Consider the following 12,121-nt stretch of genomic DNA (forward strand, 5'->3'; position numbering starts at 1 on the left):
TCATCACCTATCAAAAGACTGTCAGGCAGCAGGTCAAGCCCCAGCAAAGCCTCGTCTCACACACGGGAAGACAGTGGCTGCCAATGAAGCGGCAAAAGTCTGCAGAGAAGACCCCCGAAAAACTAACAATGTCCTTGATTGGCAGTTTCAGTTCTGTGTGAAGTGACAACATGCTTTCAAGAAGTAAGCCCAAAGTGCATCCGTGTTTTTAATCAGAAGGTTCATAAATAGTAGCGCTGTACACATTTTACACACCAAAGCAAGCATGACACTGAAAATGTCCTGTTGCTTTACTCTAAGAAACACGCCCAGAAATCATACAGTCTTTAGTGCAAAATGACCAAGTCAATGGTCCAAATGTAAAAGTACATTCGTTTTAATCAATCTACTTATAAAAAGAAAACGTATAAAACATAGGTTTTCACTCATTTACATATTTGCAGCAGAATAACATTGTTTTTTTTCTTTATTAAGAAAATGTGTGATGGAACAGTTTGGATTTTGTTACGATTCGAGGTGGAAACCTGTTGGGCCTGAGAGTCCGGCAGCTCACCATGTCATTAGAGCTGCATTTTAAAACCGCTGAGGGCAACTGTGGCCTCTCCCAGGTCATCAGATACCCGACTGATCAACAACCTCAGTGCTGCTAGAGCAAAATAAAAAAGGCATCGTCTAAAGCCTTCTTAATAAATGTCATTCATCCCCACAACCTTCACGTAGTGTGCAAATCATTTTGTATGTCGTCGTTAAGAGAGACACAATTTTAATCACACGTCCAGCTTTCAAAAAGGATTTCTCCAACATGAACAAAACCTCAACGCCACCTTTGATTTAAGTCCAACAGCAATCGAGCCCGAACCGACATGAACTTCCACCTCCCACTACGCTACTGACTTTAAGATGAATCCCTGAACCTCAACATACTTCTAGCTACTCGAGACTTCATCAGAGTATCTTTGGCCTTGAGCAGGATTAGATTTTTTGCTATTACTGTAGCACTTCCAGTCCAAATTGCACCTCAGTTACATGTTCTCTTGGCTTCTCGCCTACTCGGCCTCACAGCTCCTGGTCACGGCTGGAGTTGCAACATCTCATTGTTATCCACAGGGGTGCTCAACGGTACCGTCACCTGCCGGATTCGGACATTATTTATTCACGGCCAGCAGAAGGTTAATCTGAAAGAGAGCCGTAGAAAATGAGTGATCACCGTGACTGCTTATCAAATGTTTCTCCACTGAAGTGGCTCTCAGCAGTTTTGAATGTTGAAGTGTTATTATTAAAACTATGTCAGGAGCCCTTGGGCAGTGCTAATCCCACAGCGCTGTACCTGCTCCGAAGATGGGCATGCGATGATTTGAAGGTCTTCTCCACTGTATTCCTCCTGAAGCAAGGTGTGCAGTTTTTGGAAAACCTGCTGGATGTTATTCTGTTGAAAAAAGGCATCCTATTACTCGGTGCTGCAGGGAAATTAAAACTACATTTCCATCTGGTCCACGTCCCCATCGCTATCTTGTTTCCATGTCAACGACTCCATTTCTTTCCTTCTCATTCGCCATCACCTGGCACCTTCAGCTTCATTTCCACCAAGCAGCCTGGTTCACATCAATTTATTTCACATTAGAGCATTCAGTTTGTGCATTTCCAATGCAAAAAAACCCACTTGAGAATAGTACCGACACACACAGTTCTTGCTGTCTTAGTTATTGGTGCCCCTCTATTTAGGCACCGAAAGCATTGATTTGATACGGAACAGTGGAGTTTAAACACTGCAGATCACCGAATTGTCAATAAATTCAATCAGTCATCTCGTCATCTCTGCTCTAATGTAGAATGTCTCAATCTGCAGAGTTTTTTTCAGCCCACTTTAGCAGCAGTCTCCTCTCAAATAGTGGTTTTTCAACAGCTTCAGATAAAACAAGAATCATCCAAAGATGCAAAGAAAAAAAACTACTACTACCTTCCGTGGTAGTAGTAGTAGAATAGTGGATATTGTTTTGGATATACAGGTATTCTATATTACATATGAAGAACCAACTTTCAGGGTCACCTTATAATCATCTTTCCATAATGAACACGGTTACAAGGACAGGCAGATGACTGTATCATTACGTGGCGAGGATAAATAAACAGAATGTGTGCGCTATGACTTTGAAGAGCATTCAGAAAAGAAGAGGACAGTCATGTTTATGCTATTGATCTGGCTGCAGTTTGCCAGTTAATAAATGCTGCAGTTTCTTCAGACCAAGCCTCCTTTGTTGTTTCCAGTTTACCCCACAGTCTCCAGAACAACACTGCCTATATTTAATAGTACTGCCAGGTGTGGAAATGCTAACGAGATCTAGGGATTAGAAACATTATGGGTTATGTATGTTTTCCAAGGGTATGCTACAGAAAGCCCTTCGGTGCAAACAGCACACAGGCTTCCCTGTTAGACTTCAATTACACTTATAAGTTATAGCTAAAGGCACAAACACCACCTAAGAGCCAGCTCAAGACTGGAATTAAATCACTGGTTTGTAATCTACATCTCTCCTGAACAGATTGACAGACCTTTAACTCCAATAAACTGCACATTATTCAAGTTGCTAATTGGACCTTTGTGTGCGCGCTCATACCGCTCCTGCTTTGTAAATACTACAGGAATAATTCTTTGAGCTTTTAAGTACGGCTTGAAAAGAAACACACTCTTGCAGTACGAGTTACAAATGTGCATTTCAGCCACCCACCCGCACGGGCTTGAAAAGGATGAACTCTGTGTCTCTGTTGGCTAAGTACAAGGACATGCTCTGTAAAGTGATAGGCAGCTTGCTCTTCATCACTCGGTAGGTAGCCATCACTACATCATTGATCTTTGCTGAAAAAAAGAGAAGGAAAATAAAGGACCATTGGCATTCCCCTCTAGTGTACGCTGCACATGATCTGATGAATGGTATCACAATGCCAGTGGCAACTCCAGGACAATACGTACCTGGCTGTGCCCACGGCTGCTCAGACAAGCCGTACGTGGGGCCACCTTGGATTGCCATGGTTTTCAGAACTGCAATCTGCGTGCAAATGCATTTTTGGAAGAAAAATAAAATCACTATTTGAAAGCAGTTCTGTTGCCTTTACTGTGCAAACAATGAAAAACAAGAAGGGGGGAGCACAATTGGTTTTTATATGAGCATAGACATAGACAAAGAGTATTTATTTGAATGATACAAAACAACTCAGGGAGGCGAGTAGGAAAAGAAACCAACTACGGTAACTAATGATTTCAGAGCGTAATAATATGAATGCATAAAGACACTCATAACAATATTGGACGTCCTCGATGAAAACACGCTTTTCATAATTAGTTGTACTTTAACTCCTCATATTTTCAGTTATATGTGAATAAGCAAATGCTTTTTGAAAGGTTTGTAAAACGCTAACAAATTGAAGGTCAGGCTGAGCCATCGCTGCCTTGGGCTAAGTCTGCCTTCTCTCTAACAGCTACCTTAGTGAGAAACTCCTCAAGGTTCCCCACAAAGATCTGAGTCTGCTGCTGTATGAATTGCTCGCAGCTGAACTTCAGGTGTCGGTCCACATCCTTCTTAGAGTCAATGTAGTGCTCCTTTATCTCCGGTGTTCCCTGGGGACCGCAGAGACAAAAAGGGTTAGCACTATCAAATGACATTTCCCTTAAGGCAGGATGCGATCACAGTTTTATAAAGAGTATGTTTAATAAAATAGGCAGAAGAAAAACATAGAAACACTACCTCCAACAGGAATTCAAGAATGGCATTGTGACTGTTAAGGCGGAAGAGGTTTGGAACAGCCATGGGGTTCAGGATTTTGAAGGCAGCATCTTAACACAAAGCCGACACACACGCACACAAAGCGTTAAAAATAAGGGCTGGTGTAGAATTAGAGTGCCCTCTAGTGCTGCAAATTGAATATGACCTTGACTGAGACGAGTCGGTTAGGAGGGCAAATCTGCCCTGTGAGCCATCAGTTAATGTACATTATGGTGTTGGATTACACTGTAATTTCCACTATAATTGTTGCCACTGGTGCATGTGATAGGCACAAGTTGCTTAATGAGCATGGGAATGTAATGACTGGCTTTATGGAGCTGAGCGCCAGTGTTCCCGCCACCTTTAATTATCTTACCTCGTGTTTTCTTCAGGTCCAGTGAGATTTCCTTGATGGCAAAGTCGGTGTGAAATGGGGCAATCTGTTCACGCATTATCAGCAGGTGCTTGATCAGGAAAAGTTGCCCATCTATTTGTGTCTACAGAAAGTGATAGCACACTGTTAAATCCACACTGCAGGCTGCCAGCACAAAAGGGCATCCGCTGACGAGCCAAGCTACAGAGCAACTAAAAGGCACAGACTCAGAAACAATAAAGGGATATGTCTAATTACCAATTACTGATTAGCCGTAGCTGGAAAGCCACATATTACAGTGATAAGAGAAAACATTTATGGCTCAGCTTGTGGCTAAAAGGTTGGAAAGACACAAGGACGATGTGCATCCTTGAAGATTGATGCTGCTGCTGTAATATAAAATGTTTGGTTGAAATGATCCAGTTAGAACAAACTGACAGCAAATTTGCTTTAAATAAAATGAAAATTATATATATATATATATATATATATACTTTTAACAGTATTGTGAAGCACCAATGAAAATAAAAATGGCAGCTGCTGTAGTTAAGAATCCTGTAGCTGGAGGGAATGGGCACATTTCACATAAGAGGGAATTGATCTTATTTACCATGTCAAAATAAAGGCACACATCCAGCTATTTTGCAAATATAAAAAGCTAAACAAATACACAACTATACTGTATTCTGAACAATGTGTGCCAACCTTGTTTTTAAGGATGATATCTGAAGCTTTAAGCAGCGACTGGATGCAGGCGGATAAGGCTTCTTGAGATAAACCCTGGAAGACTGTTCTCTGGAAAAATACCAAGCCACAGTAAGACACACAAGACAAAGAAATGCAAATGCAGACAACAATATACCACGCTTCTCGCCGCATTTTAGGACTAGAAATTAGAGGCACGTGAAAATCAAAGGCTCACATCTATGCATCGGTAGAGCTTGGACAGACAAACCAGCGTCCGTCTGACAGTAGGGTACCACATGCCGTGCAGATCAGCAGGAGAGATCGATGTCTGCACACTTGATGCTTCCGCATTCCCTGTATTCACGTTTGAAAGGAGGAGTCATCAGACAAATGACAAAAACGGCAAAAAGTCGAAAAGAAAGGAAGTGTCACAATCTGGAAACACAAACCAGCGTTGCTGTTCCTTCTACCATTAGGGTCGTCAAGCTGAACATCAGAGAACGTGGACTCTTGGGACAGCTGCTTCATCTGCTCTTCTTTCAAGCTCAGCGCAATTTTCTATCAGTGGGGAAAAAAAATAGAAACATTTTTAGATTCAGGAAAGTCTTCTCTTTTCTATTTCCTTCAAAGGTCTACAAATTCTTGCCAAACGAACTAAAGAAACATTGGGGTGATTTCTTAGTAAAAAAAAACAAAAATAACAATGTAGAGGCAATAAATAGAAAATCAGACTAAAATGCACATTTAATAGAACGGTAGAGGTCTTGGGTTGGCATGCTTCATTGTCATCTTCACTAAAATACAATTCTCAAGTAGCTTTTACAGTGATGCATGTTGTGTCACCATATGGAGATAATTTGTAATGACACAAACAGTGGTGATGTCACCATGACGACACTGATCACTAGGATGTCGAGATGCAACTTAACCTTCACAGATTTATTGGAATGGCACATATTGGAGGAGATAAAGCAAAAAGCAAATATCTTAAGATAAATCAGCGAATTAGCAATTTGATATCGGGAGTGAAAAACATTTGAGCTTTAAATTGACATTTTAAGCTTTATTCTAATCTATATTTCATCTTAAAACATTTATACTTTTCACTTTCCTGCACACGATTCTTATGTCAGATACTAGCCTTTTCAAAATAATGATCTCACAGTGAGTCGTTTTTTATTGCCATTGACTATTTATACACTAAATGAGGAAACTGATGAAAGTACTAACAACTCAGAAACGACTCACGAGTTGCTGCAGTAATTACATTCATGACGTGCTAAGTTTGTAAAAGCTGTAGGAAAGCATCGGTTTCATAAGAACAGACTCGCCTCCATCATCTGCAGCTTCTCAGGGTAGGCCAGATCCCCTGGGGCCGGTTTATAGCCTGAGATATCAGTCTGGATGTAGACGTGGGTCCTGTAGACCAGGCGCTCCTGAACGTCTTCCAGCATCTGCTTCACAACGGCATCAAACGCCCCCAACTGAGAGGCTACATGACATAAACACAAAGGAGGTCAGTTTACAGTGAAGCCACATCAAAATCACAGCAGAATGTGTTCCTCAGTCACTCCGGAGGTGAACGGGTGGATGAGAAGCAAATGAGAGCCAATCGTTGATTAAAAAACAAACAGCAGCAAATGGAAACGACTTTCCAGGCTAACTCCAAGGTGCATATTGTTTATTTAACCTGCTCAAACATCATTTACACAATTATAATTCTCAGTAACTCAAATCTCAACAGTCATTTGACAACTGAGACACTTTGGGGAGAATAAAAGCTCCGGCCTACCGTTGTTGTGAACGTGGTCTTCTAGCATTTCATTCTTGAGGATACTGCAGAGCTCAGACAAGGTTTCCAGGTGGATGATGTGGATGATCAGAGGACGGAGGACATCATACAGGGACACACATAGCTTCTCCAACAGCTCGCTGTCAGAGATTTGACACCGTTTATTGGCTTTGTTCAGCAGCGATGTAAAATTACTAAGTTAATTTCATGCCTCAAGATTTCCTTCAGGTTAAGGAATAAAGTAAAGTAAAAACAAAAATTACAAAAATGTTTTTGCTCATATTAAAGAATACATTGTCTGCCATTCCCTGTGTAAGTTGATACTTCAAAGTTCAAACGTTAAACATGAAATGCCTATGAAGCGACACGCCCAAATGAAACACACCGAGTGTACGTGTGTGTGTTTAGCGAGTGTCTCCAACGACGCAGGTGATACTCACTCTAGTTTAGGTGAAGGTTTACAGAAGAACTCATTGTACAGCTGGTGTTCATCCTGGCACACGTGAACCATGAAGGCACAGCCGCTGCGAACCTACACAACATGAACACAATGATGAGCAGCTGCAGGCCCTACCAACACCCCGGATAAGCAAACACCGTCCGACATCAAAGATGGAGGAGCTCATTACAGAGATTACTAATGATGGAGCTCAATTTAAAGACGGACCTCTGCTAGGTGATGCGGCGCTCGCGACGTTTGTGGCACGAAATTCTGACCTTTAATTACAAGATCCCCGTCACGCCAATTAGCGCTTTAAATGTCAACAGCGTCAATTTGCACTGCTCCGAAATGGGATCAGTTCATTCTGAAGTGTGGAATTAGAATAAAAATATTTTAACACCGATTACCCTGACAACCCTTAAAGTTTAAAGCACAAGAGGAGCAGAACAGGGAAGCCACGACTTTATGAATGAACCGTGATATTGTTTAGGAGAAAAAAACAACACTTTGCATAGGACAATCAGGATTATCTGTTAAACCTCATTCATCATTGCAAAGCGTGTGCACGAACACTGCAGAAAATAGCCCAGAGAGCACACAAGCTCAAACGCCACCTCACAGATCTAAAGGGCAGTTCTGCTTTGAAGCGCTCGAGCCTTACCAGAGCACAATGGTCTTTGCTGTTTTGGTTGGTCAGGTCAGAAATGGTGGATGTAATGCTGGGACTGAGGAGATGCTGCCTCTGGTCAAGGTAGCACTGATGGATTTCCTCAAGCAGCTGATGGTATCTGCTCACATCAATACAAGGAGAGCATTTTAGCACAGGAACCACAGGACAGGACACAAAGAACGATAAATCTCCTTTATCCGGTAGAAATGTTAAGGCTTACTCTGGCAGCTTCTCTGATCGCTGCTCTATCTGTTCAATCAGTGACTGAAAGTAAAAAAAGTAAATAATAGAAAATCATCCAATCATAATTTCTGTGTGGAATAAAAAAAAATACTTACTCTGACTTTAGGCGCAGCTGCTCTAAACTTGACATAGTAAAGTGTAAAGGCGTTGTCTGCATTGGTCAAGCGCACTGGATCCTGCGGGACAAAAGATAGCACGAGTGGACATGTTTCCCAAGCACATTAATAGCACAAACACACCATCACTGATATAAGAGGAGGAAGTATGATGTGTCCTTACCCTTTTCAATAAGTGGACTGTGAGATTCTGCATAGTGTTTACAATGTGGAGCTTCATGAAGTGCATAGCTTTAGAAAGACACTGCTTGAATTTAGTCACATAAAGAGGATAGTCCTTGAAATTGGGCTGCAATAAATTGAGAGAAACACGCATAACTATAAAAGGTCTGCAGACATAACAAGTCAAGCTATGTTTTAACATTTTTAAATTCCAAGTGGGTATAATTATACTTTGAAAAACACAGAAGTCAGTCAAATGCTTTTATTGCATGACGTGGTGTGTATTTAAATGAGATCCGGGCAGACAGAGGCCTTACATGTGAAGAAACATATTCAACGCAGTCATCCAATTTGGACAGCATCGGTATAAAACCTTCACTATTTACAGACAAGGTTGGTGAGTTCAGTTTCTGCAAAGGCAAATCAAAGGAAAATTAGATTTAATGTCATTTCAACCATAAATAATTATATAACTTCTAACATGCGAGTTTCTTGTCATAAAGCAGGGCACAGTAAAATCTACTGAATAAGTTCTGAATGTTTCAGTTTCATATTTAAAAAGAAGTTGAGGCAAGGTTATAACAAATTACTAATTAACAGACAGACAATTTACAATTCATGCATTTAGTTCACATCACAAGGTTTCAGTAAATGGAGAAAAGTAAAAGCCAGCCTACCGTATTAATGCTTTCTAGCTCATTAAAATAGGACAGTTTTTGCTGTATGCTCTCTGCCAGGTCAACAAGCTCGGACTGCAGAGAGAAAAAACACAAATGACATATTCTTTCATGACATTTTCATCTCAGTTCCAAATTCCTAAAATTGTGTGTTTGTGAAAATAAGCTATCTGTTAATTTTTTTTTTAATCTGTAGCATCAATAATATATTAAATATGAACACAAAGAACAAACTGGTTGCAAAATTGTTAGCAGTTTTTACTCAGACAAGCGTTTATCGATGATATATCTGCAGCAGACGGTTTCATTGCAAATGATTCCTCTGGCTGTTCACAATTATACTTTCTTTTTTCCTACTTCAGAACCGCTCCAGAGTTTGACAAGACAATTCAGCTACCGCTAATTCAACATTTTCTGGGTTGAGAGACACAAAGTAACACGTTTTAAACATTTATGGCTGATGAAGGTTCGCCTATCCTTTCGGCGCAGCTTGGGTTGATGGACGGACAGTCGGACACGACATTGTGCAGCTTGCCTGCTCTTTCAGGAGCTGCTCACAGGCCTCGTGGAGGGTCCCAGTTTTATTGGACACAAACAGATACTGCTTCTGCAGGGAGTCCAAGTGCTCCAGAGCAGCATTGACGTCATTCAGAATAGCATCACACTGTTCCTGGTAGCAGTTTAGTCCATCTCTGATTTTCCTGAATGGAAGGAATGTGTATTACCTTTTTGTTTACAGCAAAAGAAGACAATACAGCAAAGCTACCAAACTGACAATGTTTAGGCACTTAGAAAAATGGCCCCTTTTTTTGGATTGGAGGTTTTCAAGTAAGTTGCATTTATGACCAAACCTTAAACAGATTCCAACAGATGTGGTCCGTCACTACGCTGCAGCCTTGACATTAAAACGACTTTCACAGCATTCTGTCTTACTGGGAAGGTTGGGCGATTAACAACACTGTATTTACAACTGTGATTTCAATCGCAGGGAAAACAAAATCATAGAGACAAAATCATTGTTGTCAAATATTTCTTAAGAACAATCTCGCTTTGCCACGCTGTGACAGGTCGAGCTAATCAATAAGACAAAACAAACTCAGCTGCTGGATAAGATGATATCAGATGCTATATGGCTGTGCAGCACAGCAGATCGCAGCATCTACTGCACCAGAGGTAACGATGTGAATGTTCTCTGTCATTGTATTTCAACAGCGGGTTCGACATTAATGCGGTTGAATAATGGTAGACATGGAAATGCTCGTTATCACGCTACACATGATTACTTTGAGTGGTTTTTTTAAGGAGTGGAAGTTGGGTTTTACCGTTTCTGGCTAGATGGACACGGAGTAATCAACACTGTCATAGAATCTCGGTGTTGATTGAAATAAAGTGATGTGCTTTTGATTTAGTGTCCCTGCTCAAAGCAATCACTTATTATGCCCCCCACACAACACACACACCAAAAAAAGAAAAAGAAACATCAGCATGACGGTGTAACTGAGGTGAAGGGTAAAGTACATCAACAATTCCATACCTGTATTTTACGTTCTCATCCTGGTCCATGTTTGCCTGTAATTTGGCAAACCAGGCAAAAAACTGCAACACAAAATAACACTGTATTGTAACTACAGTAAATATTGTGCAGTAGCATAATACAATTGGTATAAAATTATTCACCCAACATTGTAATTTGTTATTATCCTCATTATAATCTTTTTAACCAAATCACACAAGAGCAATTTAATCATCATATATAAGTGCTTCCGTATTCCAAATGTCAACTTTTGAAGTCTCAATGTATTCAACTTTACCATTCTTCATCAGAGCACACAATTTGCAACTCATACGCTGCCAAAATAATGTGCTAACCTTCATAGATTTACTTTTAGAAGTAAAATCAAAGCTTGTTTCTGCCAAGGCCTGAAAATGCGTGACGGCTTCAAGCTTGAACCCTGAGATGTACTTGCTGATTAAAAGCACAGGAAAGCAGGCGAAGTACATTGAAACCATTTAGCTAGACCATAGACGTTTTGGAATGAGGTTCAGCAGAAATAAACAAAACTGAATGTTTTCAGACCAGTGGATCAGTGAATTGTGAGGAGGAAGAAGAAGTGTGTTTGCTTCCTCAGTTACAGGAATCATGGAGTCTGTAGAAGGAGGCCTTAAATCCCCATCAGCTGAAGCTTGGGGGGCATTGGCCATTCCGAAAAGAGAATGATCACAAGCAGACCTCAAATTCCACTCTGGTTAATCTCACAGAAACTCTCTGGAGTGATTTGAGGACTCTGAATGCATAACATTAATCAAATACTATTACAGAACAGGCCTATACCCACCAAGATGAAATATTTCACAGGAATTCTGCCAGAATCTTGTATCTGGCTAAGCTTTAAGTTTGCAGTAAATGGTTGCTATTCAAAGCATTAGAGACAATTGACAGTTGAGTAAATTTGAGTTAGAGACAGGAAAAAACAATGTCTGCATTACTGACCTATGCAATCAATTCGTGTAAGCTTGCGTGATTGAAAACAGCAGATAAATAGTATAAACCTAGCATGAATGATTTTGCATCCGACCTCGGGTATGCGTGGCTACAGTAAGGATACTTTTGAGCAAAGACAGGTTACCTGCTGTGCCGTTTCTATCTTGTCGTTCTCTATCTCAAGCATCTGGAAGCCCTTGAGCAGGACGTCCTCTGTTGAAGCGGGCACAGTGGCGGTAAAGGACGACTGCAAGGACCGCGACGAAAGACTGCCCAAGTCCTCAATTGGCAACTGCAAAACAAAGTGGCTATGCTCAGAAGAGTTCACGTGAAGCTAGCCGGACGGCGTGACGTGGCGAGCTGCACCTGCACGCCCAGTCGACTCACCACACATCGGCATTCCGGCGTAGCTTAACTCGCAGGGAAGCGAACTGACTTCATGCGCAGGCAGCTGCATGGCTCAGTAACCCCAACTAAGTAAGTTAGCAACTCGGAAGGCTAGCTAGCTAACGAGCTAACAGGACTCATAGCTCACCTCTGACGGGACAGAGAGCGTCTCCGCTGCGGCTCGGAGCTCCAGAACAGAGTCCAGCTGTTTCTCTGTGAGGGGGGCCATGGCGTCGGTGCCACGGTCCCACAGCGACAGCTTTTCCCAGGTTTCCTTATCTGTCGGGTCCAGGAGGGACTGATCTGAGAACGCCATCGTCACTTCGTACGCT

General features: G+C 41.4%; 1 protein-coding gene across 1 annotated transcript; it reads right to left on the reverse strand.

Annotated features, from left to right (window-relative positions):
* Window positions 1-204: 204 nt before the first annotated feature.
* Window positions 205-12,105, reverse strand: cog3 (component of oligomeric golgi complex 3). Its single transcript, XM_068746187.1, has 23 exons — window positions 11,938-12,105; window positions 11,548-11,694; window positions 10,455-10,516; window positions 9,456-9,621; window positions 8,921-8,995; window positions 8,561-8,653; window positions 8,245-8,370; window positions 8,061-8,141; window positions 7,943-7,986; window positions 7,714-7,840; window positions 7,051-7,142; window positions 6,611-6,750; window positions 6,150-6,310; window positions 5,268-5,376; window positions 5,054-5,160; window positions 4,837-4,926; window positions 4,135-4,255; window positions 3,741-3,829; window positions 3,479-3,613; window positions 2,969-3,044; window positions 2,727-2,854; window positions 1,328-1,426; window positions 205-1,175 (listed from the first exon to the last, which is right to left on the reverse strand). The coding sequence occupies exons 1-23, from the start codon at window positions 12,103-12,105 to the stop codon at window positions 1,146-1,148; spliced, it is 2,466 nt and encodes an 821-aa protein (XP_068602288.1). The 3' UTR covers window positions 205-1,145.
* Between the last annotated feature and the right edge of the window lie 16 nt (window positions 12,106-12,121).

This window comes from Brachionichthys hirsutus, chromosome 12 (assembly GCF_040956055.1).
Source record: "Brachionichthys hirsutus isolate HB-005 chromosome 12, CSIRO-AGI_Bhir_v1, whole genome shotgun sequence".
NCBI classification, from domain to species: Eukaryota; Metazoa; Chordata; class Actinopteri; order Lophiiformes; family Brachionichthyidae; genus Brachionichthys; species Brachionichthys hirsutus.

Bases quoted from the DNA above. Each gene is read 5' to 3' on its own strand.
- cog3 (XM_068746187.1), bottom strand. From the start codon at position 12,105: ATGGCGTTCTCAGATCAGTCCCTCCTGGACCCGACAGATAAGGAAACC. The intron at 5,161-5,267 runs GTTTGTGTTTCC...GGAATGCGGAAG, and splicing joins TAGAAGGAACAGCAACGCTG to CATCAAGTGTGCAGACATCG. The intron at 2,855-2,968 runs GTACGTATTGTC...TCTTTTTTTCAG, and splicing joins GCAGCCGTGGGCACAGCCAG to CAAAGATCAATGATGTAGTG.